Below are 26,734 nucleotides of genomic sequence, written 5' to 3' on the forward strand. Positions count from 1 at the left end.
GTGGTGACTGGATGGATGGAGGGATGGATGGGTGGATGCATGGTCGGGTGGGTGGATGGGTGGGTAGACGGGTGGGTGGGTAGACAGGAGGATGGATGGTTGGATGGATGGATGGAGGGGTGGATGGGTGGGTAGATGGATGAGTAGGTGGGTGGATGGATGGGTGGGTGGTGGGTGGGTAAACAGGTGGATGGATGGTTGGATGGATGAATGGGTGGATGGGTGGTTAAATGGATGAGTGGGTGGGTGGGTGGATGGATGGGTGCGTGGTGGGTGGGTAGACAGGTAGATGGATACGTGGGAGATGAGAAAGAAAAAAGAACGATCAGGCCAATAAGAAAATGTAAAAAAATGAGAAAACTAGGTGAAGGATACACCAGAGTTCTATAGACCATTCTTATAACTTTTCCATAATTTGAAATTATTTCAAAACATAAAGTTAACAAATGAAAATGAGAATTATAAACACTTAGAAAGAAACAAAAACCTTGAGTTGGGGAGCTTCTTCCACCAAAACTAGATCAGCTCTCTGCTGGTTCACAGTGTGGAAGGGCCCAGGCTAAGGAGGTAGGAAGCCCAGGTCCACACTGCCACCTCTTTTGACCCCCCACATCACGGGTTAATTCCGCATGCACGAACTGCCCTTCTGAAGGGCATCTCTACACCATGGATGTCCGCCTCAAACCTCTGGTTTTCAGAAATCAGATGATTCGAGCTCATTTATATGAAAAAGTAGTCTCACTGACTTCAAAAAAGTAGAAGAGTACTTTGCTTTATTGACATCAAACAAAACTTTTTTTTCTTCCACGTGTTCTATATAACAGCAGCACAAGGTAGTAAGAGCATGAGGCATATTAAAACATAGCCACTTCTAAGCACTCTGGGTATTTCCTATCATAGAAAAGAGGTATCCTGCCCACAGATTCGCATTAACATACACGGTATGTTAATATCAATCTCGGCATCAGACGCCAGGCCACAGGGCATGTTGGCTTGCAGGGTCGCAGGCTGCAGTAAACTCAGCCAAACAACAGTGTCCAGGGTGGGGGCGGTCACCATGTGGGACACACATGACAACAAGGAATGAGGCTAGATAATCCCATCTTTTACATCCAGGAGTGGGCAGTGGTCTCCGAGAGCCGCCCTGGGGGACTCCTGCACGGCGTAGCCCTTTGTACAGCGCATCAGAAAATCCCGCTGAGACCACAAGACAGTGGCACCCAGCACAGACAACCCACTGACCATAAATCAGAGCCGGAAAGAAACCGATGAGGAAGGCAGTTCATCCGATGAGGAAGGCAGTTCATCCACCTTGGTAACACTGTTTTTAGTCCAAAACGGAGGTTCTTGGCTCTAGCGTTCAAAATACTTTTTATGCCATAAGAAATGACCGAGAGCAAGAAGCACGGTCGGGCTACGTGTGTGGCACCCATGCGGACTGACTGAAGGCCGAATTTGGATATATAAGAGCTGGTAAGATTACTGTTTTTGTTTCAAAAACCAACCTTATTACTTTACACTCATTCCTCACAGACTAGACTATCCAATGACAGGAACATTTTTAACAGGTATAAAGCAACAGCTGATATGGTGTCCACCTAGTAGAGATATTCTATGAAAACAAGAATCCCACTAAACTTTCTGAAACAGGCTGCGTTGCCTGCCACCGCACACGAAGATAAAGGACAGCTTGTCCCGCACGGCTTCCCCGGCGGCTGCTCCGAGCAATCATGGGGGCTCGGCTCAGGACAAGGCAGACCCACCTTGCCCACGGCTCTGTCACTGAGAGGCCAACATGAGGAGCGAGGAGCCCAACGAAATGAGTCTGACCCATCGTCCCTCTGACACCGGGCGCCCTGATGGGCGGATGCGTCAAGCACATTCTAACCGACTTCACTCAGAGGGTAACACGCCCACGCAGATGCCCGGCACGAAGCACGAGTCAGCCGCCACCTGCCTCTTGACGGCCCGCTTGGTCAGTGTTCTGCCAGGCCACCGACATGGCGAGCGAAGCCAACCAGTGTGGCGTCATTCCGTCCCCGCAGCGAAACACACGGATGACACAAGAACCCCGCACGGGTCCCGGTCTCCGAGGGCAGCAGGCTAGGTCTTGTTTCGCCGGAGGAGCGTGGCGGTCGGGCTGTGCCCGCCCTGGAACTTGAGGCTCTGCAGGTTGACGTGGGCCCCGTGTTTAAGCAGCATCTCCACTGTCTTGGTGTGCCTGCCCTGGGCGGCCAGGTGCAGCGCGCTGAGCCCCTGCTCGTCGGCCAGGTTGAGCACATCGGCAGTGACCAACTCCTCCACTACCTCTGCGTGGCCGCTGGCGGCGGCCAGGTGCAGCGCCGTCTGGTTCCGGGGCCCCCGGGCCAGCACGTCGGCCTTCTCCTCCACGAGCAGCTTGACGGTCGCCAGGTGCCCATTCCGGGAAGCCAGGTGAAGGGCGGTGCAGCCCTCTGCGGTCACCGCCTCCCTGCTGGCGCCCCGATGCAGGAGCAGCCTGGCAGTGCTCGTGTGGCCCGTCTCTGCGGCGACATGCAGGGGCGTCTGCGCCAGCAGGTTGCCGACGTTGACGTCGGAGCGCAGGTCAATGAGGATGCGGGCCACGCGGTAGTGCCCCCGCTGGGCGGCCAGGTGCAGCGGCGTCCTCCCGTCCAGCGTCTGGGCGTTCACGCTCACCCCCGGCTGCTTCGCCAGCAGCTTGACGATGGGCAGGTGGCCCTGCCAGGCGGCGTAGTGCAGTGGCACCCAGGCGTCCTTCCCCTGCAGGCCTGCGTCGACACCTCGGCGCAGCAGGATGCGCACGATGCTCTCCTGCCCGTGCTGGCAGGCCACGTGCATGGGCGTCCGGCCCTCAAAGTCCACCTCGTTGATGGAGGCATTCTTCTCCAGGAGCAGCCGCGTGCTGCACTCGTCCCCGTTCTGGGCTGCAAAGTGGAGGGCCGTCCACTGGTCCTCATCCGTGGCGTTGACGCTGATCTTCCGGGACAGCAGGAGCTCCACGATGCCCCGCACCCTCTTCTCCACAGCCACGTGCAGGGGGGTCGAGCCCCTCCTGTTGGTCAGGTTCGGGTTGGCGTTATTCAGGAGAAGCCACTTCACACACTCCTCCTGCCCGGCCTCCACAGCCAGGTGCAGCAGGCTGGCGCCGCCCTCCAAAACCAGGTCGACATCCTGGGGCTGCAGGATCTTCATCAGCCTGCTGGTGTCCCCATTCACGACGGCGTCCACGAGCTTCTTCTTCTGGACGTCTGTCGCGCCGAGATCTGCGGGGAGAGCAGACGCAGGGGTCAGACCAGGCTTCTCCTGGGCCTGGCTGGTGTCCTAACATGGCCCACACCTCCCCACGGCCTCCAGGACACTTTTTACCTGAAACTGCTAAAGACTGTGCTGTCCATGCTGATTTATCTTAGATCTAGTGGGGAGAGCTTGGGCAGGTCAATTAATGTCTCCAAGGTGCTCTTTTGTCAATGTGCAAAATAAAAATCATTCTAGCCATCCTGTGGGGTTGTGATTAGATGAAGAGTGTAAAACTCGGGGCCCTGCTGGTTCAGAAATGGCAGTAACTGCCAACAGGAAGGGAGGGAAGTAAGGAGGAGGGAGAGCACAGACCAGGCACGAGCCCTAGTCCCCCTGAGAGCTGGGAGCTCCCACCCCAGGGACATCCCTCCAGGGCCTTTTAAGGTGTTGCTTCAACCCGAAATGCCCTCTTTCAGCCCAAATTTTCCACTCTAAAAATCCCAGGAGGCCCACAGCATCCAGGAAAAGTCCCCCCTTCCTGGAGGAATTCCCAGATTCCCCAGAAAAAACAAACCTCCCCTCCTCCTGGGGTCTGCACCCTTTCCACAACCCTCTGGCACCCGGCCACCCCTGCACTGCGGCCCTGAGTGTGAGCATCTGTATTTTCCCTGTGGGCACCCTGAGAGGCAGGACAGGACCACATCTTATCCTCAAAGGCGGCAGCAAGGAGGTACCGTAAGCACCAGCCCCCACACCCAAGGACCAGCACCTGGGGCAGGGAAAGGGAAGACAGCACATCCTAAAAAGAAAACCCATCAAAATTAACATAAGAAGATAGGATTAGAAATCCAGGGTGCAGGGCTCCATTCATCCACTGGGCTCACTTGATGCAACTTGGGGTTTTCAATCTGCAGACCTGAGGTTGGACCCTGCCCCCAGTGTTGGCACAGGTAAGACCCTCCTGCACAGCCAGGTGCGTGGCCCATTCCCCTTACACTTAAGAGACACCCCACGGAGCTGCTCGGCCACCATGCATCTCTGGATTTGTGCTCAGGGCATTAGCTATGCCACTGACACCAATTAGCAAAGAGATGGAGAAAACAAAGAATTACTCTCAGGTCAAGACATGGGACGCCAGATCCTCTGCAGACGCTCAACGGACACCATACACCCTGCCCGCCCCCGAGCCCCACAATGGAATTCATTCCTTCCCAAGGTGCAGGGTCCTCGCTCACCACCCGTCGAGGGTTCCCGCTCGAAGGACAAAGACAGCGACCCCCTGGAGGAAAAGGCAGAGTCCACGGAAGACACGCCCGAGAGCCGCTTGCCGCTGCCGGCCGAGGGAAGCTTGGACTCGGAGGAGCTGCGGCTGAGCTCTTCCGGGCCCTCGAGGGTCTGAGAGATGCCCGAGTCCAGCTGAGACAAGAGCTCGGAGAGGCTGTAGTCGTCATCGAAGGTCGGGGCGGAGGCTCGCTTGAGGGGCGTGGGCACGGGCGCCTGTGAAGACGAGCAGTGGCCGTGGATGAGGCTCCGTCCACGACACAGCAGGGAGGCGGGGGAAGGAGGCGGACGCGAGGAAGGAAGGGGAACGTGTGGGGCCCCAGTACGCCGTACAGGGAATTCAACTCCTGTTACCGTACGCACAGCACCAGGGAGCCCGAAGATGCTGCAGGGGGTCCACCAATGGGAACGACATTGGATGACAAGGTGGACTTGATAAAAACAGAAAGTCCAGCACCGTGCTGCCCAGGCCCCATCTGCCCAGCGGCAGGGCACACAGCGTCATCTGGACGGAAGGCAGAATGTGAAGATGCTGCCCAAGCATGAAACCTGAGGGCTGGCGGTGTCTGCCCGGAACAGGCTGGCACCGTAAGAAACAAAGGAAGGAGCTGGGTCCCCAACGACCCAGGTTGCCTGCCCCAGGCACCTTTGCTCCCCGACCTCACACACACACCCCTTTATGTTCCGACAGCGGGTACACCATCCAGGTTTACTTATCTCCCAGCCTTACACGGATAGCCTGGGATAAACGCCCAGGACCAGATCACACGTTATGAAGTTGGCTTATCAGCCTTCACTTTACGAGTCTCATTACCTTAAAGACACTGAGTTAGACCCAGCATTTGGAGTTTCTTATCGTATCTTACTAACCAGTGTGGCACTCATGGAACAAATCATTTATGAGCAGTTAAAAAGTGCCAGGCCATGAGTGCAAAGACCCCCAGACCCTCAGAACCCAGACTCCTTCCCCGAACTGGGCCCTGCAGGGTCCTCCCCTTCCCCTGCCTCAAAGAGCAGCCAAATGACGGCTTTTTAAAGTCAAGGCTGGGTCCACACTGTTCATTCACAACCACAGACAGGGTGGGGATGGACGCAGTCGGGCAGGAAATGAATCTGGGACACCAAGGCTGGCCAAGGGACCTGCCCTCCTGCCACTGAGCGCAGGACTCCCGTGACTGGCTCACCAAAGCAGCAAGCACGTGGCTGCCTGGCACAGGATGGAGCTCAGACGGCACGTCCAAGCCACAGAAGAGGGGACAAGGGGTCTAGGCCGGCAGGGGAGTTTGCAGAATGGAGAGGACTGGGGTCTGGAAAACTCAACCCCTGAGGCCAATGCAGCAAAAATGACGCCTGCGGACAGATCCCATTACCTCGATCCTGGGCTCCGGTGGGTTTTTCACGTCCAGATCCTGAGTTGTCTCTTTCACCTCCTCGTCAGGTTTTTCACACAGGTCCTCGGTTTCAGAAGTAATTTCTTTGGAGGAGAAAACAAAAAAGGGCACGTCACTCAGAAAATGATTTCTGCATATGCTCTACTGAAACGTGCAAGCTCAGGGACAGAAGACGCAACACCCCGCAGTGTCCACGACTCGGAGGACTCGCTCGGCACTGTGACTCCCACACTACTGGCCCCCGGCTGAACGCACAGGCAATCCTCCGGGGCCTCAGCACGGGCCAATCGGGGCCTCCACCAGCAACCATCTGCAAGGTCCTGCCAGACTCAAGCAGGAGCCATAGTGTTCCAGTTTCCCAAAGAAGCAGTCCTCGGGGGAGCCCCGTCTGCCAGACCCAACTGAGCAAGTCCCTCAGACGGCCAGGCTGCTAGCACCCAGCACGTAAGGCGCCCATCTCATTCATGCTGTTTCCTCGTGTGTGTTAAACGCAGTGAGCATCTTCAGTTTCACCAGGATCACTTTCCTAACCAAACGACACATCCGTTCCATGGGGACAAGACCCCCAAGAGAAGCGCCAAGAAAGCCTCAGGCCAGCGGTCACACCAGTACCTAAAAGATGCATCGCTGTATCTGAACCCCAACCAAGTATGGGCTCCGCTGGCCCAGACCCAGGGGTGGACGGCTGGAGTTGACCACGCAGGTCCAGCCGCCCCATCCCAGTGCTGAGTGCTGGAGGGCCACAGGCAGATGCCAACCTGTCCATGCAGGGCTCACCTTGGCGCCGCTGTCTCTGCACAGCCTTCTCCATCCCGGCCCGCTCCCCAACCCCATCTTGGTTATCAACTCTGTCCCCTGTGACACCAGCAGAACAATCAAGCAGCAATGTTCCAGGGAGCCCCGAGACTGGGACCCCCCCGGAGGGGCGCTCACCTTGGAAGGTGGGTCGTTCACGCGGATCCCCGTGCCAGCACCTCTGCATGAGGCGCATGAGGTTCCTGCAGGCGCGTGGCCTGGATCTGCAGACGGGCGGCAGCTCCGGGCGGTGGCCCTTCACCACTTTAACCATAATATGCAGGATGTTCTTCTCGTCTGCAAAGGAAAGGCACACACATCAGGGCAGCTCCATGGGGCTGAGGCCGACTTCTTATCTCCAGGAGGAAAGGACACGGAGAGCGCCGAGGGAAGCGTTCGAGGAGCATCCCCTGTACCGCCCACACACCGTCACCACCACCGGGAGACACCTGACTTCTCCCGCAAAGCACAGAGCTTTCTTTAATCCTTCTCCCTCTGGGCACGTCTGTTCTCTATCTTACAGGTTTTAGAAACTACCTCTGATCTACCAAATGAAATCAGCACATTATATCATAGAGCAGATCTCTCTGGGCATCGAACTCAAAGGAAAACTGAGTTCAAAGGAGAAAAATATCTGATGAGACACGTTCCAAAGTGGGCCATCCCTGCCAGAAGGAGGCAACACTTAGAAATCGTGGAGTCACATCATCCAGGCCCCAAGTGGACCCAAATCTCCCTGCAATGACCAACAAATCTTCCTGGATTCCGATTCCTATCCCAAAGCACAGGCCCCCGGCTGGCCTCTGCAGTCACAGCGACAGTGGCCAGGACCCTCCTTGAGGTGTGCAAATGGGGGCCTTTGCTCCCCACAATTCATAATGTGGGGCCCCACCTGTCCTCCTTTCCAACCTCCATCACAAGCATGCATGGATTCTTCTTCTTCTTCTTCTTCATCACCACCACCACCACCACCACCACCAACACCAGCACCACGAGCACCAGCACCACCAGCACCATCATCATCATCTTGGTCACAGACTGAGGGTCCAAGGTGACCCTCAGTGGGCCAGATTTCTTCTCTGCTCAGCCTAAAACCACACAGTCCATCAAGCGGGATCCAAGCTCCTTGTTCCCAGCAGCCCTCCCACTCCCACCTACAGTTCCCAGCACGCCCACGCAGGGGACCTCTGGAGGCAGCAGACGCAGAGCAGCAGGTGTGGAAAATTGGCCTCAAGTCTCCGACAGCTGCCAGGATTGTATTCTCATGTTTTGTTTCACTTTCCCGTTAAATCTTGTGCAATAACTATCTTGGGTATCTACACATTATTTCCATGATAACAGACTTCCAAAAACCAACACGCCCTCTCAATAAAATGAAAGTAAATTCAACACCTGGAAGGTTTTCCGCTGCCAAATACGAACAGAAAAAGTTCACGAGAAGCCTTTTGCTCCTGGACCTTGAACTCCCCTATCTACCAAGCAATAAAGCACGAGGGGCCTTGGCTCTCGGCGTTTATATCACGAACCTGACGTTGGGTGTTGCATCCGTCAAACGATTTCATGTCAGGCTGCCACGCTGCTACACGAAAAAGAATGCCGACCACAGACCTCCATGGAGGAGGGGTAGTTAGGGAGACAGGGAATGGGTACACAGACAGTATAGACACAACCCTACACCAGCTCCTGGCCTGCACCTCAACCAGCAAGGGACACCCAGACCTGGGGGCCAGGCATTGACTCTGATCCGCATTTTTTGATATTTTTGGCTAAACCACAAAATATCGTGAGTAGCCCCGATATGCCTGTAGAGGAAAAGAGACTTTCTCCAATGAAGCGAAAAAGTAGTTGACTTTTACAATAAGCCAAGTCAAGGTACTAAAACTTTGAGGACAGAAATCAGAATAGTGGTTGCCCGGAAGGGGGGAAGGAAATGCAACAGGGCTCAAGCCGGGTGGTGGTGACCTGTGTGCACCCATTTGTGTCAAAATCCACTCAGCGATTCTGGAGACTGGGTGCCCAACCATGTGAATGTACTTCACACAACTGTACATTTAAAAATGGTGACAATGGTAAATTTTATGTTATGTGTATTTTACCACAATTAAATGTTAGAAAATTAAAAATAAAGAAAGCACTAGCTGGGCCGGCCCTGTGGCTTAGCAGTTAAGTGTGCGCGCTCCACTACTGGCGGCCCGGGTTCGGATCTGGACGCGCACCGATGCACCGCTTCTCCGGCCATGCTGAGGCCATGTCCCACATACAGCAACTAGAAGGATGTGCAACTATGACATACAACTATCTACTGGGGCTTTGGGGGAAAAAAAAAAAAGGAGGAGGATTGGCAATAGATGTTAGCTCAGAGCCGGTCTTCCTCAGCAAAAAGAGGAGGATTAGCATGGATGTTAGCTCAGGGCTGATCTTCCTCACAAAAAAAAATAAAAATGAAAAATAAAAAAACAAAACAAAACAAAAAAAGAACTAGCTGGAAATAATCACAATGGGCAAATCCACAGAGACAAAAAGCAGATTAGTGTTGTCAGGAGCTACAGGTGGTGGAAGAGGGAGTGACTGCTTAATGGGCGTGGGGTTTCCTTCTGGGGGTGATGAGAATGTTCTGGAACTAGATAGTGGTGATGACTGTACAACACTGACTGTACTTAAAGCTGCTGAATTGTGCACTTTAAATGGCTAAAATGATAAATTTTATGTGATGTGTACTGTATCACACACACACAAGAATTAGCTGGCACCTAAAAAAAATCCACTGAACAGACCCCTGCAGATCTGTGCCTTTTCCTGTATGGGAACCACACCACAAGAGCGCTTTGACAGCACCTAGAAAAACCCACTAGGAGGTGGGCATGGGTCTCCATGCAGACCTCCTGGGCAGGACAGAGCAGCCCCCACCGGGGGAGCACCAGCTAAACAGAGAGAGTCCTCCGCTGCTCCAGGAGAGCTGGACTACCACCCCCCACAGCCAAGGCCACTCACCTGCAAACGGCTTCTTCTGGGTAAGCACGCCCCACATCACGATGGCGAAGCTGGAAGGAAATGGGGCATGTTAGCATCTACGAGCCGGACCCTCGCATACAGTCAAAGGCTCTCACGCTCAGCCACAAGCTTGAAGAAAACCACTCTAGAGTCTTCGAGAGAGAGAGAGATAACACCAAAATATTTTCATGAAGTTTTTCAGTGGGAAACACTCTTATTATGGGTCACACTATGTTGACAGCTGAAATCCTAAACAAGAGACAAAACCCTGCCAGCTGAGCTGTAAGTTCCAACAGCACGAGGGATCCCCCGGAAGGAATGCCACTGTGACTGGGCCATCAGCTTGAGCGGAGAATGCCCATGTCTGCTGAATTCATCACCATCTTCTCGCAAGCACAGGGCCTCAAAATGCTGACTCCAGCTCTGGGCGTTGCGAGCAACCTGCTCAGGGAGATTTCATCAGAGGGTTGTTGAAGAGAGTGCATGGAAAAACGAGGAGGCAATCCAGCCGAACTTCCCAAAACCCTTTTTTGGTTGTTGGAAATCACACACACATATATATACGCAAAATATAAAATTACTGTAGATACATCAAAAAAGAGCTCAATCTGACAAATTTTTTGAAAAAACAAAACCAGGAGTGCACACGTTGAGCTACCACCCTGTGCGGAGTTGACATTGGCTGCCTATAGAGACGCAAGAACTCTCCACTGAAAATTGAAATCTGTGAGTTCAAAAGTTGAAACTCTCAACTCTAAAATAAATAGAGAATCTTATTGTCCCCAAACTCGACAAGCTGTGACTGGCACCCGAAGTGTCATTCGCCAGCAGACGTACAGCTCAAAGCCTTCAGCTAAGCACACGCACAATGGTTACTGTCAAACCAGTCTGCTGGGACTCTGCGATGACAAGGAAGCAGAGTTCCAGTGCTCAGGGTCACAGTCACCATGTGTAGACGAGAACCACAATGAGGGGCTCAGGCCCCGCCCGCCCACTCCCTCCCTCTTTTCTTCTCCAAGGATTCGGAGTGATTAAGACCTTTACAATTTGGAAAAGGAAGGCACCAGATGACTCGCGGATTATTCTCCAGGACATAAATCCCACTGACGCTGGTCTGTGAACAGTCCCTAGCGTGTCTGTACTCCTCTGTCAAAGGTAAGCGACAGTAGGAAGTATAAGCTGCTGGCCCAGAGGGGACTAGATTTTGGAGAGCCCGAATCCACGTGCATATAGACACACTGAAAGCAGCAGGTTCTCAGCAGACAAGCTACAAAGCCCACGTTTCATAAAAACACCAGAGCTTTTACAGTGCGGGAGCAGCCAGTCTGGTTACTTACCTGGCTCTAACTGGCACCAACCATTCACATTCTGCACCCTCGGGCAGCAGCACCCACAGGAGACAACTGTCTGTTATCTACCTGGGGTGGCCTGTCCCCACTGGCTCAAAACCCCAAACCCTTTCGTCTGGACTGAACCCCAAATCAGATGGCACCAAGGAGCCTCTGGGAGAACCGCCGTTCAGAGCATGAAGAATCGAGGCACAAGCCCCCGTGGGGCCTGGCACCCAGGGGCCCGGGGGCAGCACATCTGTCACCCACCTGTACACATCGTGCTTGGTGTCAAAGAGCCGGCTCTTCTCTCGGATGCGCTCTGGAGGGAGGTAGGCAATGGTGCCAAAGAGGCCATCCATGCTGAGGTCGTGCGAGTGGGACAGCCCATTGCACTTGGCCAACCCAAAATCGGAAATCTGTAACACAGTGGTCAGAAGGAGGCTCAGCCGGCTTTGCGGGCGCCTTGCTGAGCGACGCACCGTAAGCCGCTATTTTAGACACTTTATTAACATCTCCCCTCTGCAATGTCGGATGGTGCAGTCCCCACACCGCTGTACAGGCACAGTCAGGAATCAGCACCTGAGAGCCATCCCCTGTGCTCCCCCGGGCGGGCAGGCACAGCCAGCTTAGGAAGAACCCAGTCTGAGCCATCAGGAGCTTGCTGGATGGGGAAAAGATTACGCTCTCAGGAAGGAATTCGCTAGAGGGAGAGAACTCAAGAAGAAACATAATCCTACTTCTGCCAGGCATTATGTCTGCCGTGGTGGTTGACAGCCTAAGTCGGCACAAAGGGAAAAAGCAACCTTTAGAGTTTTCAGATGACACGTGAGAAGCCGGGTGCCAGGGCAGCGCAGTTATGCAACTGCCCCAGCTGGGGAGGCAGGCAAGTGGCAGCAGGCTCCCTACAGGGAAATGCATCCTCAGAAGCCCTTCAAAGCAAGCAAAACGCATGCCGCACAACCTCGTGCTCCACTTGCAACGTTTTGGGATCCACAGGCATTGGCTGGCTCCTTCACCAAACACACACCCCCTCCATCTGCAGGCCCACCGCCCGAGGAGCACCTGGGCCCAGCTGCTCAGACCCACTCCTCCGCCTCCTCGGCTCCTCTGGGCAAAGGTGTCCTGAAAACTCGTGGAAAACCCATGATGGGGGAAGTAAGCCATCCCAGGCGCCCTGTGGGGTGCCAGCCTTCCCCCCAGCTCCGCACCCCCTGGTGTGAATCAGACCCCCCCAGGGAGCTGCTGAAGCACTCGCTATGGGATTGGGCCACGCTCACTGGCATTAAGGGACTCAGGATCCACGTGGAAAACGGCCCTTTTTTATTCTCCTGTGAGGCTTATGGACTTTTTAAGCCTTCTAATTAACTCCAGGGCTCCTCCTCAAACACATCTCTGGAGTGATAGGAAATGTGGCTGAGTCAGGCCCTTAATTCTGGGCTCTCAGTGCCCACAGGTGAGCCAACGGCCCGGGGTCACCACCACTGAATGTGGGGAGAACTTATGACTGGAGACTCAGTCCTTCAAAAGTTCTCTGACCACATGTGCGGGGAGGTGATGGAAAGACAGCCTGCCGGACTGGACCCAGCCTTCCATTTCTGACGGGTGTGGGTCCATGTGAGTGAGGCCAGCCTGGACATTTCCGGGCCCCTGGCAGCTGTCCGTTTTCTGGCCTTCAAGAAACTCCTCCCTCTGGAAGGAACAGCGCCAGCTCCCCAGAATAAACACATCACCCTGAGCCTGCAGATGCATAAAGCAGCTCGAGGCTGGGGAATCTCAAATGAAGTTGACGGGCAGGAAAGCTTCAGCTCAGAACCCTCAGCCACTTGAACATTTTAAATTCAGAAATGAAGATGGATGGGGAAGCAGGGATCCTGGTACCCAGTACCGCCCCCCCTTGTCGGCAGCCTTTTCTCTTCATTTCTGCCATTTTCAGATACAGCCAGCCACTTCAAAATATATTTGGTAAAAGAAAATAATTCTGCGTAATTCTACATACATTCTACGTAACAGCTCTGGCATCAAAATGCAAACTCAGAAATCAGAATTCTCTTGACAGCCACTGACCCTCTGCCCTGCAGGATTTGTGTCCCACACTTTCTCACCTGTCCTGCCCAGGGCCTGCCTCGTCCGCCCCGTGCTTCCTCAGCAGGACACTGCGCAATCCCTGGGAACAGCAAACGCCCTATAATTTACCAATGCACTTTCCCAGTTAGCGTGCACCTCAGTACTGCCCACAGTTCAGTGCTCACAGGTGCCCCCAAGACATGGGCCCGCCACCTGCTGGGTCCAGCTGGATGAGACTAACGAGGGCCACAGTCAGGGCTGTGCTGCCCTAGAGACAAAGGCTGTTTCACACCACAGGAGAACAGGACCCTCGGCATCCCTCTGAACATAGTCTGGTCTAGGCAAACAGGGCCAGGAGTAGCCTGAGATTTTAAGTCAACTTATTTCCTTTTCAACTTGAAATGGGTTTACTACCACTACATGCAAATTAATATCTTAATATTGATATTTCATATATTTAATACTCATATCAAGTACCAACGGAATATGAAGCATCTTTAATACACTTTGCAAAGTAGGAGGTTGCCGTGGAATCTTCTGTTCCAATCATCCTGTCTATGGACAGAAAGGTAGTCTTGAGGGGCACAAGGGAAGGGGGTGGACCGACAACTTATGAACTTATTTCAAGAATCCAGATTAAAGTTTTATTGCCTCAAATAATCGCCCAGAAATCTGGTGGCCAATGAATCAACACGGAGCTGCCCCTGACCTGGAACTTCCAACAAGGCCCCCGCCACCCCCACCCCAATCAGCTACTCCCGAGAAGGAAGAAGCTTGTTATGTAAACACTTATTCTGTTTGTTCAGGGCTGTGCGGTGGTGACGACCTGGCCTGATTCAGAGGGGAGTCACACAGAGCTGCCATTCCCCGGCCGGCGTCTGCCTCTGCCCGGTCATCACTCTGCTTCCTGTCTGCAGAGACTGGTCCACGCAGGCTTTGCTCCATACCCTTCTCAGCCTCCTAGGCTCCTTACGAAGGGGCAGCTCGGCTCCCTAAGGAATCCTCCTCCATTTACTAAAACTGCTCCAACGCACCAGGCATGCCAAGTCAGGTGTTTATAAGGAGAGGAGAAAAGTATTCCAGCTGAGGAGCCTCAAGAGCCAATGCAGAAATGACTGACAAGGACCCCAAGCCACCCGTGTGTCAGACAGAGAACAGCACCCATTTCCTCACTGAGCAAGTATTAAGCGCCTACTGTGGACCCAGCACCAGGGACGATCCCCAGATGAAGGCCAACATCCCCAGCGTGGAAAAGACGACTATCTACCGGCCCCCAAAATTCCAATACCAATGGCACCAACCCTCACTCAGCTCTTCCCCAGGCAGGCACTGAGCTAACAGGCACCTTCTCGTCACGACCCCTCACAACGACAGAGAGGGATTATCTGTACCCGCTGGGTGACAGAGCAGGGAGGCGGCCGTGCTCCCAAGGACACTGACAAGATGTCACTGTGGTCCTCTCAGGGACCCATATCCCCCCCACAAACATGACACATGACCCGTGAGGAGCGCGGCAGGGAGAGCGAAAGGGAATGAACTGGGATAAAATCCCAGCCAGGTCAACGACCGTCTGTGCCTCTGGAGAGACACGAAAGGGACGTGGCTGCAGACACACCTGTCCGAGGACCTGGTGAGCATCCAACCGCGGCCTCCTAAGAAAAGCACATTCCGAACAGCAGTTCAGCATCCTTCAAGACGAGGGCAAGGCCTTCACTCACCCTCCATCTTAAGCCAACTATGCCTTCTGCTTCCCCCCCGCAAAAACCCAGAATTTCCCATGACTTTTCTTGGCCTAAAGGCTCTTCTCCTGCCTGCACCCCCATGCCTGAGGGCAGGAAAGCCTGGTCCTTCTCTGAAGACCCACTCCCATCCAGCAACACCCCCACCCCAAGGGGCTGCCTGGACACCTACCACCTGCTACCCTCTGCACCCTCATGTGACACCATGTGCCACATGACGTTTGCGACATTTGTGAGCATCTCATATATGGCAGTGGGTCAGATGACTCTGGAGCCACAGACCCAGTTCTAACCTCTGCTCGATGACCCACAGCTGGGCCGATGTGCTTTCCTGAGCGGAAGGGAAAAGGCCAAGGCACTGAATCCCGTGGGCCAGCAAAGAACCCTGGGCCTCCTGAGCGTGTGAACACCACGACACGGGAAAAACCCATGCCATGTGTCCCCCACAGTGTGGACGACAGGACAACCCTAACAAGAAGGCCTTCCAAAGGAGAGACATATTCAAAGAAATACTACCTGGCAACATCAATAACTGCCAATTCCAGGTGGCCACACCTGGGAGTGTTCATAAGGGTCCATTTTCCAGCTGCACATTTTGTGGTGTTTATACCAACCACAAGACTGGGGATTCCTGGGGTTCTTGTGCTGAGAGAGGCCTCTGCTTCAAGCTCTTCTCGCAAGAGGAACCTTCTCCTCCTGCACCCTCAAACGACCTTAAAGTTCTATCCTTCAACACCACATTCCTCTGCCCACCCACTCCGGCTGCCCGGTCCTCGCACGGGGCGCCGTCCAAGTGCCCACCTTGACATGGTAGTGGGCGTCCAGCAGGATGTTTGCTGGCTTGAGGTCCAGGTGGAGGAGTGGTGGGGCCATGCAGTGCAGGAAGTTCATGCCCACCGCGGTCTCATGGATGATGCGGAAGCGCAGATCCCACGGCAGCGGTTCGGAGGCCAGCAGCTTCTCCAGGGAGCCCGTCTCCATGTACTCCATGACCAGGCCGACGGGGTCCTGGCAGATGCCATACACGGGCAGAATATAACGAAACTTGGCCATCTCCATCTTCTTGGCTTCTTCCAGAAGCTCCATGCGCTCCCTGGAAAAGTTCAAAGACATGAGGAACACGCAGCGGTCACCTGGCCACCAACACAGAGCACTGTGGCCACGGGACAACCAGCTCCACACGGCTGAGAAAATGACTAAAATGCACACACACTTATGTGCAAGTGCACATACACACAGAGCTCACTTTAATGTCACATAATCAAATTCTGGGCCTTCTAAAGTCTTCAGTCTCAAAGCTATTCCAACACATCTATGCATCGTGGGGTTATCATTAGGGAGGAGGAGAGAAACTCTAATGATTATCTGAAAACCCATAGGTAGCACTGGGCCGGTGCAAGCTCAGGGGCCTCAGAGGGAGGAGGTTCACGCTGACAACCCCTTCTTTTGGGTTGAGGGAAGAGAAGTGTAGGTTTGCCTAAAAGTCGGAACAAATTATTCATCCGAAGAACCCAACTCACCTTCTTTGTTAAGCCCAACACTCTAGCTGGCCCAATTGTTCCTGAAGTCAACTCCATATTTAAATTAATGGAACATTAGTCTAAAGCTGGGGTCTGCAGACTACTGCCCGAGAGACACATTTTTTTTAAACCATTTTTTTATTGTAGCAAAATACATGTAATATACTATTTCTCATTTGAACCATTCGTAAGTGTCAAAAGCATTATGACCATTCACAATGTCGTGCAACCACCACCACTACCTACACTCAACACTTTTTCATCACCTCCAACAAAAACTCTGTACTCTTTCAACAATCACGCCTTCCTCCCAGCCCCTTGTAACCTCTCTTCTATTTTCTGTCTCTATGAATGTGCCTTAGCATGATGTGTTTAAGGTTCACCCATGCTGTGGCATATATCAAAATTTCATTCCTTTTCATGGCTGCATAATATTCCATTGTATGGATATACCACATTTTGTTTATCCATTCATCTGCTGATGGACACTTGGGTTGTTTCTACCTTTTGGCTATTGTGACTAATGCTGTACATTTGTACACACAGGTGTACGAGTATCTGTTCAAGTCCCTGCTTTCAATTCTTTGGAATATATATACCTAAGAGTACAATTGCTGGGCCATGTGGTAGTTCTGTTTAACCTTTTGAGAAACTGCCATTGTCCACAGCCCGCCTCCTGTTTCTGTAAAGAAACTTCGACTGGAAAAGAGACTCACGTCCACACAGGCTGTGGCTGCTTTCCCACTCAAGGAGGGGAAAAGCAGTTGGAGCACAGACCCTATGGCCTACAGACCCTGAAATATTTATCCTCTAGCCCTTCACAGAAAGTTTGCCAACCCTGGTCTAAGGTCACTTCCTTGCGCAGCCTGTGGATTTGCAAAACCAGGATCCCGTGTCACGGTCTGTGTTAGCATTATGGGTCAAAAGTCCCAGAGTGCATTCAGGAAAGAAGGCTGATCCCAGAGGACAGGACTTGACATGTACAATCTAGGTCAGCAGTTCCCAAAGACGGGCACAGTAGAAAACACCCGGAACTGGCTGAAATGCAGATTCCCGGGCCCCAGGGGGCTTGGCCAGGATCTGAGCCCCTCTGCCTGCCAGTCCAACCCTGCAGTTGGGAGCCGAGCCCTACACAAGCACAGGCCAAGGGGCTGCACAGTAGTGTCCCAGGGTGTAGAACAGTGATTCTTAGGTAGAGGTAACTCTGCCCCCAGGGGACATCGGGCACTGTCTGGAGACATTTTGGTTGTCACAGCTGGAGGCCATGACTGGTAGATAGCGGCTAGAGGCCTGGGATGCTGCTCAACATCCTATAATGCATAAGACAGCCACCAAAGCAAAGAATTATCCCGCCCCAAACGCCAACAGTACCAAGTCTGGGAACCTCTGGTACAGACCGAGCTAATGCAATTCAGCCAAATTTAAAATAAACCGCGACAGTCTGGAATCGCCCACGCAAGTACTCCCAGCATTTACTTTAATTTCAATCTGTCTCTATGATCAACTAATATTCGACAAGGTAGCCAAGAACACCCAATGGAGAAAGGATAGTCTCTTCAACAACTGGCGCTGGAAAAACGGAGAAACACCTGCAGAACAATGCAATCGGACCCCTATCTCACACCGCTCACGAAACCTAACTCAAAATGGATCAAAGACTTAAACATTAGACCTGATATCATAAAACTCCTAGAAGACATAGGGAAGAAGCTCACTGATACCGGTCTTAGCAAAGGTATTTTTGACGTGACGCCAAAAGCACAAAAAACAAAAGCAAAAATCAACAAATGGGACTACATCAAACTCAAAAGCTTCTGCACAGCAAAAGAAACAAAGAACAAAATGGAAAGGCAGGGCCGGCCCCGTGGCTTGGCGGTTGAGTGCGCGTGCTCCGCTACTGGCAGCCCGGGTTCGGATCCCGGGCGCGCACCGACGCACCGCTTCTCCGGCCATGCTGAGGCCACATCCCACATGCAGCAACTAGAGGGACGTGCAACTGCAACATACAACTATCTACTGGTGCTTTGGGGGAAAAAAAATAAATAAAATCTTTAAAAAAAAAAAAAAAAAGAAACAAAGAACAAAATGGAAAGGCAGGGCCAGCCCCATGGCTTAGCCGTTCAGTGTGCGCGCTCCGCTGCTGGCGGCCCGGGTTCGGATCCCGGGTGCGCACCGATGCACCGCTTCTCTGGCCATGCTGAGGCCGCATCCCACATACAGCAACTAGAAGGATGTGCAGCTATGACATACGACTATCTACTGGGGCTTTCGGGAAGGAAAAAAAAAGGAGGAGGATTGGCAACAGATGTTAGCTCAGAGCCAGTCTTCCTCAGCAAAAAGAGGAGGATTAGCACGGATGTTAGCTCAGGGCTGATCTCCCTCAAAAAAAAAAAAAAAATCAAAACCACAGCGAGATATCACCTCACACCTATTAGAATGGGTATCATCAAAAAGACAAGAGATAAATGTTGGCGAGGATGTGGTGAAGAGGGAACCCTTATACACTGTGGGTGTGAATATAAATTGGTTCAACCGCTATGGAAAGCAATCTGAGGTTCCTCAAAAAATTACAAACAGACCTACCATACCATCCAGCAATTCCACTTCTGGGAATATACCCATAGGAAATGAAAAAAGGAATTCGATGAGATATACACACCCCCACGTTTACTGAAGCATTATTCACAACAGCCAAGATATGGAAACAACTCAAATGCCCATCAACAGATGAATGGATAAAAAAGCTGTGCTGTATAGACAATGGAATATTACTCAGCCACGGGAAAGGGGGCCAACCTGCCATTTGTGACAACATGGACGGACCTTGAGGGCATTATGCTAAATGAGATGTCAGACAAAGATAAGTACTGTATGATATCACTTATATGTGGAAAGTAAAAAAAAAAAAAATCAAACATGGTAAAAAAAAGACAGTAAAACAGTGGTCACCAGGGGTTAGGGTTGGGGGGATAAGACTGGTGGTGTTTAAGGGGACAAACTTGTAACACAAACTAAAACGACCATAGAGATTTAATGTACAGCTTACTGAACATAGACAATAATATTGTAAAGTATGTAATGTGATAAATATTGTCACAATGGCAACCATATTACAATATACAAACGTAACAAAGTAACACGATGTGCACCTTAAATTTACACAATGTTACTTGTCAAATTTATCCAATTAAAAAAAAACTAATCTGTTTCTTTTGGAGGATGGGTTCCCGGTGGGTGCTGAGGAACCTGCTTCCTAATAAGCTCACAGAGGAAAAGTCCAGAACCACACGCCCAGACATGCCCTATTCAAGCTGAGAACGGAGCAGCTCTGGTGTCCACACACTGCCATGCAGGCAGCAGGCTGGGGTGGCCTCAGGGACTCCCCCAGAACACAGATTCCAGCACAAGCAGCCCTGCCCCTAACCCAAGTAGGCTCTGTTCGTTCTGTTCCCACTGCAAGGGCTCTTCCGGAGCACTTGCCCACAGCCCCCACACACCTGCACATGCTCCCACTTCCTAGGCTGCTGGAGAGTCTGAAACTACCAACAAAACGAGTCTGTCTCTTATTGATTTGATCTCCTCTTTGAGACTACAACATGCTCCCAGGCTTCCCTTACAGTTACAGAAACATTTCTCCAGGAGGAAGGCTGGCCGGCAGGGAGGAGCCTCAGATTACACGGTTTACGGAAGCTGCAGCACCCAAGCTCTGCCTGCGTTGAGCACGATGCCCTCGGGGTGGTCCTGCAGCCCTGGCTGGCTGAAGAGCAGAGGAAGGAAGCCAGCAGATGCAGGGCACATATTCCAGGGAGAATCATTAAGACTCAGTGACTGACTAGATGTGGAGGAGTGAGAGGTAGCGAGGATGACCCTGGATCTCCAACAAGAGTTAACTGGGTGGGGGTCAAGAGTTTGGTTTTGAACAGGCCCAAGAACAGACAATCCCACTGGCCTTAGAAACAAGGGAAACAAGAATCAGGAGCAGATCACGACATTACAGTAAAACAAACCAGAGTTTAGCACGGCTTGCTTTCTTAGTATCTGGTTAAATGGCCAATTAATGGAAAGCAAGATGTCCTCAAAAGTGCCACGCTGGCCTGTGGGGGTCCCTGGGCCAGGCTGAAGAGCTGCTCCCTCCCTCCGGTGGAAACTCTGTAGCGACAGGTTCTGGTAGCTGATCCAGGTTGGCCAGCCCCTCCCCGCAGCCTGGGCACTTGGCCAGGCTCCAGGACCACAGGGAGGCAGACCTCAACCCTGTGCCCAGTCTGGAGGCATCTGGAAGACCAAAGCGCTGGATGCCAACATCAAGCATCCTTTAAAACCAAGCTGGTCACTTAAGAAGGAGAGAGAACACGACACCCCTGGGCCATCTCTCTCCCCTTGGGAAGACCTGGGTGGTTACTTTCACTATGCTGGTGTGGACAACCACCCCTTCTAGCAACACTCACTCACTGCCCAGCTGTTGCAATTGGGACTCAGTTCCAGCTGCTGCTTCTGTTTCCTGTAAAGAATCAGTTTTGTGACTTGTCTGTTCATCCTGCTTTTATTTTCTTTTAAAGTGGCCACCTTGCCACCCCTCCCCTACAGTGTGTGTCCTTCGAGGGACACTGTACCCGCATGGCACTGGCACGTGTCCTACCTACTGCAGGAGGTACAGAGACCACTTCCAGTGGGAAGCAGTGAGAGGAGGCTCCCCTCCAGTCTGCAGGTTTGGAGGACCCAACAGTTCAGATGTTTACAGGCTGGCCTTTAACAAGGGTCATTTTCCACTTTAAGGAGACATCTGGAGAATGAGACTTTTAACACGGAACCTGATTGATAACAAATCCGTATTTTGAGGACAAAGTCAATTACAATAAGGCTGAATATCTCATTAAGTGGAAGCTCTGAGCCACACTGCAAATAAAGTGTTTTCTTCCATTAGCCCAAAGGGCTTAATACATAAAACCCGGATGACTTCGGATAGCTGAGCTCATTAGTGACTCTTCACACCCTCGCTGGGAGCAGATCACTCTCTCCTCATCGCATGGAGGCCGGCAATTCGCTGCTCTCTCCCCCGCCCGAGGCCCTTCCACTGAACAGACCCCATTTACCTTAGTTAGAAAAACAAAAGGGCCCCTGGTGCTGGTCTGCTCCTGAGAGCTGATCACAGCTGGAACGTTCTAAGAGAGCCCCAGACCTTCTCTGGAACACACGCCAGGCAGGCTTTGCACAACTGACCATACAGCTCAGGACAGTTCATCGAGGAAAACCAGCTATCCTGGAAAACCAGTCATCATTTCCAGGAACAAAATTACCTTCTTCCTGACAGCTCAATCAGAATGCCTTGGAGCAGAGAGGACCCCGCCCGTCTCGAGCCTCCCTGGGGCGAGGAAGGGGGTCCTGGAATGGCATGCGGGAGGTTCAAGGGGACACGGAGGTGAGCCACTTCCCACAGGCCTGGGGAATAGGGTTGGCCAGGACCCCCAAACACCCTAAACGTCGTGTTCAGAAGGGTCGGCACAAAAAAAAGTTCATCCTGTTTATATTTCAGTAACCACTGAGCTCAAATCCAACCGACTCCACCCTCCGGCCCTTCTTCAATTGCTCCTGGGGTACCCTGCTGGAAGGTGCCCCCTTCCCACCCCAGGATGCCCCAGTGGCCACCACTGGCTTTGGGCAGCTCCAGCCCTTCCCCTATCGGATATCCTCGGTGGCATCTGCAATTCAATCAGCCTGAACCGGGCCCTCTTCCGGAGCCGCTGGAAAAGACTGAAAAGTGCTCCTCACACAGAAAGAAACCACCAACTGTTTCTTTGTCAATGGCAATTATTCTTAAAAATACACTTTTCCTCGAAGCAGTGTTTCTGGTTTATGTTGATGACAACACAAAAGGAACTGTAGATCTATTACTATGATTACTATTATTGTTTTAGGACCTGGAGAGATTTTCAACTAGTCCCAGGGCCCAGGGGCCGGGTGGGGGCCGGAGAGCGCATGAACTTCACGGTGCCAGGTCCTGGTCCCGGTGGCACCATCATCACATTCCATCCTTTACTGTTAGGAGGGAAGTTCAGGGCCACCCGAATCCACTGACATCAGTCTTAATTAAAACAACCTAAAAATGGTGACGTGATAAAAGCGTCTCTACAATTAGGCATAATTCAGTAGGACCGGCGTCATATTTCTCTTCGTTAATCATTTCAGGAACATCTCCTCCTTTGCGGTCTGGGGAAAAGTTGCTAATTCTGTTTCCCAGCAGGAAAGGAGAAGGTGCCCCACCCCCAGGAGCCCCTCTTCCTAGATGGAAAATATCTGGGCATTAACAGGACCAAGATGGAGTTCCATTTGTTAAAGACACTATCTCAATAGCACTTAAATTATTCAATTTTTTTTCTCATTTAGGGCTGGCCAAAGCATATTTCTCCATCCCAGGGAGGGCATTGGGGTAGGGAGAAATGCCAGAAATACCATCAGATTGATCCTTTCTAAGGGGCACTTTCTGGAGAAGCTACGGGGTTTTCCTCCCAACTCAGTCAGAAATTCCAAAGACCGTACGAGGGCGAGCGAAGCTGAGGTTTCCCTTTCTGGAAGCATTTACCTCCGAAAAGGGGCAAGAATGGGCCCTGGGACGTGGTCTAGGAAGGTGGAGAAGCAGCCAACTGTGGGGAGGGGAAAAGACGGGCGCAGTGAAAGCTCATAAGGAAGGGCCCCCAGAGGGAGAGAGTGGGGCCACCTCTGGGAGAGGCGGCAGGGACACAGCTTAGCCCTCTGTGAGCTGAGCCTTCAGCACCACCTGCCTGCCGCGCACCAATCCAATTACGTTCCCAGGGAGCCTCCGAGGGGTTCCCACACTGCTATTTTTAAAACTAACAAGAAACGGGCTTGTCTGATCGTCAGCTTGTACTTACAAACCCGGGGTTTGCTCAGGCTCGTCCCGACCAGCCGGTGCCCATCTCTCTTGAGCTGCTGGGGCCGGAGCCCAGGCCAGGCGCTCAGTTATCCAGCCTTCCACTGAGCCCGAGGGAACGGAGGGATGGAGCTTTGGGGTCACTTGTTCTCACCTAAATGGTAACGCCCTATTCCCAAACTCTACCCTAGCACCATGACCCCCTAATGAGGGCTGCCCAGGGAGGCCACAAGTCTCCTCCAAGCCACCAGACATGCCCCTAAGGAGTGAGAAATGCAGATCAATGGGGCATCACTTGTGCACTTCCCAAAGGTCCCCTTGGAAGCCCCCTTGGCAGGCGTTTCTCTGCCCCCAGGGACCTCGAGGGGTGTCTGGGGCTGAGCAGTCCCTGACCTTTCCACACTTAAGTACATGCTCACACTGTCTGGGGCAGCCTGCTGCTCCGCGGAGCCCAGGGCAGGTGCTGGGGATCAGGCCCTGCTGCGGCCAGGGCGGGGCATAAAAGCTGGGGGAAGGGCAGCAGGAGGGGGCCCAGAGACCCCAGCCTGCCTGGAGAGACAAGCAGCCAATGAAAATCAGCCTGGCCCAAACCTGTACCTGCAGTGGGTCCCTAAGTAACAAGTGGAGGGGCCCACAAACGACTCCAAGTGCCCTGGAAAGAAAAAGCCCAGGCCCTCGTGGCACAGGTGAGAGGTGCCGTCCTTCAAGGCTTAGCAGGGAGGGGTACAGAGCTGGGGGCTGCACCCAGAAGCCCCACGAAATCCTAGTCCCCACTCCAGGGAACATCTTGCAAATAGCGGGGTAGGGGTGGGAGGCAGCTCATTGAAAGCACACTGAAGCCAAACTGCCAGAATCTGGCAGGACTGGCAGCACAACAACTATTTCACAGTCTGGATGCAACCCTGCAATGCGAGCAGTTCCTCCTGCACTGCAACGCGAGTGACACAAATTCCTGCCGAGAACCTCACACTGAATACAGTCAGTAATTAACCTAGAGGAGTTTTCTTTACAAAGAGCCGGGGTTTGACCATCTTCTCCAAGAAATCACCCACCGCTGCCAATGCAGAACTCCAGCCCGCCCTACCCAGCCCGACAAAGTGCAGGAGGTGGATGGCTTCCTGTTGGGTGATGGTGACCAGGACCTAGCCACCCAGTACATGCCACCACCTGCCTAGTTCGGGCAGGGCAGGAAAGGCTTCCAGTTAAAGGACAAAACACTTTTCAACCAGGCTATGCAATATCCGAAGTGAACCACCTCAAGTGGAGAAACCCTGCCTTCAACTGGGCCACCCAGGAAACAAGGGCCTGTGCGCTGGAAATAACAGCTTCTAAGGATGCAGGCTGACGATGAGTCAGCCTGGGCCCGGGCTTGTTTACTTTGCTCTTCCCAACACAAGAAATTGGTGTTAAAAACTTCCCCTGATGAATAAAACTCACTTGGACCAGAAGACTCCAGCAGACAAATGTCCCCAGAGTATAAAGATACCCCTAGGGCAACGGTCTTGCCTTGCAAGATCTAACCACTGGCTGGTATTCCAAGCGGGTTGGATTCCATCAAAATAACCACAGCGCCCCTCCCGGCCTGAGACGTTCCCACGATCCAAGGCACAGCGAGGCTAGGAAGGGTTTGCACAGCTTCACAAGCAGCTCACCTTTGAGTTAGTGATATTTTTAAGACACTTGTCACCACTCCACTGAAGTTTCCAAGAAACACCGGTTTGAAGCTTACAGCAAAAAGCCACCAATAGCTCTACTATATAATCCCCTAGGCCAGGACACAAAAACACAAAGGCAGCCAGTGTGCTTGGGTTTCTTCTCCCCAGGGGCCTATCCGTGTGGCTTGCTGTGGCAGCACACTCTGCAATCCTTCTGTATACCTTACTCCCGGGGATGCACACAGCTACCCGGGAGACGAGCATCCCCACCATCCTCCGGGTGAAAAGCTGGGGTCTGGAGGCCCCATCACTTAAGATGCTGAGGATTAGAAATCAGGTCTCTGAGAGAGCAAAGGCCCTGCAGGGTTTAAAAGGAGCTGCTGTTCTGAGTCCGTGTGTCTGCAGCTGACTGTACAAGAGGGATTTCTATACAGAATACAAACACAACATAACTTCTATGCAGAATGCAAATTCACCACACGATAAGTAATTTCAATGTGCTCCACTGAAGCTCACATATAAACTATTAAAAAGCCACTGCATATGGTGAATTCCAAAAAAAAAAAAAAAAGGAGCTGCTTCTCGAGACCCTCGTCTGCCCTCTACTCCTCAAATTATGCACAGACCACAATCGAGCCACCGAATTTAACTGGGGCGGCTCTGCGTCCTTTCCAATCATCTTCATTAACTTGAGCCCCCCCGTGACGGGGGGACAGGCGGGATCTGTCCAGACTTTTGGACGGGGAAACCGGGGTGCAGGAGGGCGCTATGGCACGGCCACAAATCAGGTTAACGCAAGGTCCCTCCCCAGAGGCTCGGCCCCGAAATTAAGTCAGCTAAAACGGGAGCGTGTGGCGAGGAAGTGCTGGGCCGACAAGACCCCCGGGCCGCCTGCCCGATCCCACGGCCAGGCCCGAACCCCGCAGAGCCGACGCGCAAGTGCCCGGGCGCCGAGCAAGCCCGGCCAAACCAAGCCAGCGCTTCCGACCGAAATAATTACCGTCTTACACCAATTTGTGTTCCAACGTAAATTACTAAGTAAGTTGAACGGAGTCTAACTCACTCACAAAGCCCAGATCCCCACACGGCAATTTCTCTAAGCCGAGCGCAGACCGCAGCGCCCAGGTAGGTCCCCGACGGGCCGGACGCGCCTCCGGGAGCCGCGGGTCCAGCGCGCAAGGCGAGCTCGCGACCCTGAAAATCCGGGGCCTCATGGGAAGCCAGGCGGCACCCCCGGGCACTCTACAGCGTCTTGGGCAAACGCGGGCCCCCCGAGGTGCCCCCCAGGAGCCGCACCCCGGGGACCGCGGCTCTCCAACCCGCCCCCCGCGTCCCTGCGGCCGGGCAAGCCGCGCTCACTCCGCCGGGGGCTCACGGCCCCGCCCGCCCGGAGGCTGCTCCGGAGACGACTCAGGTGGAGAGAAGGAGAACCCCGGAATCCAAGCACCCCGACCCCGGCCCGCCGCCGCGAGGCCCTCCCGGCCGCCCGCCCAGCGCCGCGGCGCCCCCGCCCGGGCCGCTGACCTGTCGTCGACGTGCAGGCTGGGCGAGCACTTGATGGCGAGCCACGTCTTCCAGTGGACGTGGCGCACCTTGTACACCTGCCCGAAGCCGCCCGAGCCGACTTTCTCCCAGCCCGCGAACTCGCCGGCGTCGAAGGTGCGCAGCAGCCCGAGAGCCCATGGGCTCCCGCTCTCGCCCTCCATCGCGCGCGTCTGCTCGCCGCTCCGCGCCGCCGCGGCCGCCCAGGTGCCCAGGTGCGCGCCCCGCCCGCCGACGTCACTTCCGCCGCGCGCCCCGCCCCCACCGGCCCCGCCCCCTGGGCGCCGGTCCCCGCGGACCGA

General features: G+C 53.4%; 1 protein-coding gene across 1 annotated transcript; it reads right to left on the reverse strand.

Moving 5' to 3' along the window:
- Positions 1-1,298: 1,298 nt before the first annotated feature.
- On the reverse strand, positions 1,299-26,613 carry RIPK4 (receptor interacting serine/threonine kinase 4). Its single transcript, XM_058523143.1, has 8 exons — positions 26,415-26,613; positions 15,631-15,922; positions 11,294-11,442; positions 9,696-9,745; positions 6,843-7,001; positions 5,889-5,992; positions 4,473-4,734; positions 1,299-3,263 (listed from the first exon to the last, which is right to left on the reverse strand). Exons 1-8 carry the CDS (start codon positions 26,594-26,596, stop codon positions 2,104-2,106), a joined length of 2,358 nt encoding a protein of 785 aa, XP_058379126.1. The 5' UTR covers positions 26,597-26,613; the 3' UTR covers positions 1,299-2,103.
- Between the last annotated feature and the right edge of the window lie 121 nt (positions 26,614-26,734).

The sequence above is a fragment of the Diceros bicornis genome, chromosome 27 (assembly GCF_020826845.1).
Source record: "Diceros bicornis minor isolate mBicDic1 chromosome 27, mDicBic1.mat.cur, whole genome shotgun sequence".
Lineage (NCBI taxonomy): Eukaryota > Metazoa > Chordata > Mammalia > Perissodactyla > Rhinocerotidae > Diceros > Diceros bicornis.

What these genes read in the sequence shown, in the direction of transcription:
- RIPK4 (XM_058523143.1), bottom strand. Translation starts at nt 26,596, where the DNA reads ATGGAGGGCGAGAGCGGGAGCCCATGGGCTCTCGGGCTGCTGCGCACC. An exon ending in ACGCCCACTACCATGTCAAG is followed by an intron (nt 11,443 to 15,630) that starts GTGGGCACTTGG and finishes ACTGTGTTACAG; the next exon opens with ATTTCCGATTTTGGGTTGGC. An exon ending in CACCGGAGCCCAGGATCGAG is followed by an intron (nt 4,735 to 5,888) that starts GTAATGGGATCT and finishes TCGTCTTCACAG; the next exon opens with GCGCCCGTGCCCACGCCCCT.